At 39.7% G+C, this 3,226-nt stretch overlaps 1 protein-coding gene across 1 annotated transcript; it reads left to right on the top strand.

Moving 5' to 3' along the window:
* The first annotated feature begins 939 nt into the window (after positions 1 to 939).
* LOC129753859 (uncharacterized) lies at positions 940 to 1,599 on the top strand. Its single transcript, XM_055749709.1, has one exon. It carries the CDS (start codon positions 940 to 942, stop codon positions 1,597 to 1,599), a length of 660 nt encoding a protein of 219 aa, XP_055605684.1.
* Positions 1,600 to 3,226: the final 1,627 nt, after the last annotated feature.

The following is a 3,226-nucleotide window of genomic DNA, read 5'->3' as shown; positions in this document are numbered from 1 at the left end:
CGACCTATTCACACACTCGCGGGCAAACTGGGATGAACTTTTGGCGGTTTCTTTAGTCACTGAATTGGTGTTACGGACTAAATAGGAATTTTCGACGTCGCTTAAATCGCGCACCCGAACTGAACGATCGTTTTCCAAGAAGAGGCCTCATGTACCGTCAGGGGTCCTATATATATCCTTCGACCCATCTTCCATCTCCTTCATTTCCGCCCCAAATCTTGTCCCCATCGTTGACACGCCTTCCCGGTGACAGGAGCAGTACAATTTTTGTTTTATGGTTGGTGTCAATATGATTTTCAATTCTATGTTTTTATTTTTCAATTTTTTATAGCACATTCAAATTTGAAATTTTGAATGGCGATGTTCCCTTCTTGCAATAGTAATTATATTTTTTTTTTAATTTTTTATTTGACAAATAATTGAATAATTGTTTTTTTAGCCTAAGTAACTATTTTTTTTTTTAAATAAATAAACATCTGAATATGAACAAAACTAACAAATATACAAATAAATAAATAAATAAATAACGGAAAACAAACTAACTAATGGTGACACCAACCCGAGGCTACTAAACGCAAAATACGACATAACTCAAACACTTAACAGTGAAGTATAATGTGGTAATCTGGGTTTAGGAATTTAAGGACAATATACAAAAAAAAATATAACAATAGTTTTTGACATCAATCCAGTTGACCCAAGCAGCAGAGTTTTAATTGTAAACAGCAGAAGGCTGGTTACAAGCATAATAGGCAGGAAGGCAAATTGACCATTAATCAATCCCATTATATTCGCTCACTGCTTAAACGTTTCGGTATGGATCAATGTAAATCTGTATCTACTCCCCTCGAACCTAATCTCAAGTTGCAAAGAATTAGGGAAACCGAAACAGCAACCAAGAACCCCTATCGTGAACTCGTAGGTTGCTTGACATACCTCATGCTCTCCTCTCGTCCTGATATTTGTGCGGCCGTTAACTTGCTTAGCCGTTTCCAAAGTGGTGCTACTGACGAACACTGGAACCATTTGAAACGTGTTCTTCGTTATCTGCAAGGAACCATCGAGTATGATCTGGTTTACAAGCGCAATAGTAATGCTGAACCGCTGATTGGTTTTGCAGACGCAGATTGGGGAAGCGACCTAGATGATCGGAAATCCACTTCGGGAAGCGTATTTCAAGTGTTTGGTAACACTGTGCTGTGGACAAGTCGAAAGCAACCAACAGTGTCCTTGTCATCCACAGAAGCCGAATACATATCGCTTAGTCAAGCCGCTTGCGATGCAATATGGCTTCGGAATATTCTGGCAGAATTCGGGATCAAGAATATCGCCCCAATCACGGTACACGAGGACAACCAGTCTTGTATACATATTGCAACAGAACCACGGGACCAGAAAAGAATGAAGCACCTGGACATTCGATACAACTTCATTCGCGAATGTATCCAGAACGAAGACCTCAAGGTGGTGTACATTCCTACACAGAAGCAGTTGGCAGATACATTCACCAAATGTCTACCAGCAGGACCGTTCAAGGAACATCGAGCTACGTTGGGTCTGAGAGGGGGTGTTGTGAAACAGACCTCTCCGTGTTATTAAACCAAATATGAGTAATGTGTACTCACAGTGTAACTCAATGTGTACTTCGATCTAAGCGTGAATATTCCTCTCTTTGTTCATTTCTTAATAAATCCATCCATGCGCAAAGACCGTTGTTTTATTCCTCTCGTCACATCCAACTCAAGAGGAGTAGTAATTTCAGGTGTATATCCATGAAATCTAGTAGCAAGATGCTCTAAATATAGGTCCCAATTGGTTGTTCTTGGGTTTCTAAATGTAATTGTTTCTAAACATTCACCTGAGTGTTCAAAATAGATAAACCTGTGATCAGAAATCGATACTTCGTTAGGCACATGCCAATTTGAAATTTCCTGAGAAATTGTTCTAGAACAAAGTGTGATGTCAATCACCTCTTCTCTGTCACACCTAACAAAAGTTGGTTTATTTCCTACATTTAGAATTTCTAAATCAGTGCTGCTTAAATATTCCATTAAATTTGAGCCTCTCAGATTAATATCTGAGCTACCCCATACACAATGATGAGCATTGGCATTACAGCCTATTACAAGAGGTGTATTTTGTGATTCACAGAATGAAATAACATTTTTCAAATCATCCGTAGGGGATGATTGTTCATATGGTGAGTATGCTGAACAGTAGACGTATTTTCTATCAAGCAGCGAAACCTGGACGACGCAAATATCTCTTGTTGTTAGATTGGGTATAAGTGTTGCATTTAAAGAATTGTTTATCAATATACATGCACGAGGTTTCGGGCATTAGTCATTCCAATTACACTGAACACAGTAAAGTTTGGTTTGAGCAAACTCCCTAAGTAAAAAGTTCCATTTCGGGAATAGGGTTCTTGGACCAAGGCGATTGATGCAATTCCATTAAGGATTAAACGACATAAGTTAAGTGTAGCGGTTCTTTTGTGCTGCAGATTTATCTGTGCAACCTTAATAGAAAACATTTCTATCAAAGAATTCCACACATATTTCCATCACACACAAGAACCCCTGCACCTCCATATCGACGCATGAAGCGGGGTATCCTATACAGGATGAAAATTTTAAAATCGTGTGTATAATCTGAATCCCACGAGTTGCCAGGAAAAATACGGCCCTTTGCACCAGTGCCTGGCTATAGTGCAGACCTTAACAACGTTCTGCTTAAGATAGGATTATTATACACCCTCCTACCCCCACATTGGGGCCCGCAGGCACAGAACCACCTTGAAGCGGGTGTTTACAAAATTTAGGAGAATACAACTCGTGCATGCGCATTAATAGCAATAAGCACAATTGGTGAATCCTCCCTGAAGAAACTTGGCTTGGAACCAAGCCAAGAATCCCCCCTCCCAATGTGATAGTCGCATTTGAAGAATGACTAACGCATATGGGAAGTACTGGATGAGTCGCCTTTTACGACGTGGACCAGTATCCCAGTGGTAGTATTCAATAAGCCGCCACCACACAGCCAAAACAACACAACAATCAAATTGAAATGCATGCCATTTCGTCAAATAATGACCGATTTCAATCATTTTAAATGTGTGAGTTAGAGGGCAAAATCGTTCAAATATTTTTTTGTGGATAATATTCACATGTGAGTTCGGGGAGTAACTCTGGCGAAACTGTGGGAAAGAGTTGGATTCATTGATTTC

This window comes from Uranotaenia lowii, chromosome 3 (assembly GCF_029784155.1).
Source record: "Uranotaenia lowii strain MFRU-FL chromosome 3, ASM2978415v1, whole genome shotgun sequence".
NCBI lineage: Eukaryota > Metazoa > Arthropoda > Insecta > Diptera > Culicidae > Uranotaenia > Uranotaenia lowii.
This window is presented reverse-complemented; position numbering and strand designations above follow the sequence as displayed.

Excerpts from the sequence above, each read along its gene's own strand:
- LOC129753859 (XM_055749709.1), top strand. The coding sequence starts at position 940 with ATGCTCTCCTCTCGTCCTGATATTTGTGCGGCCGTTAACTTGCTTAGC.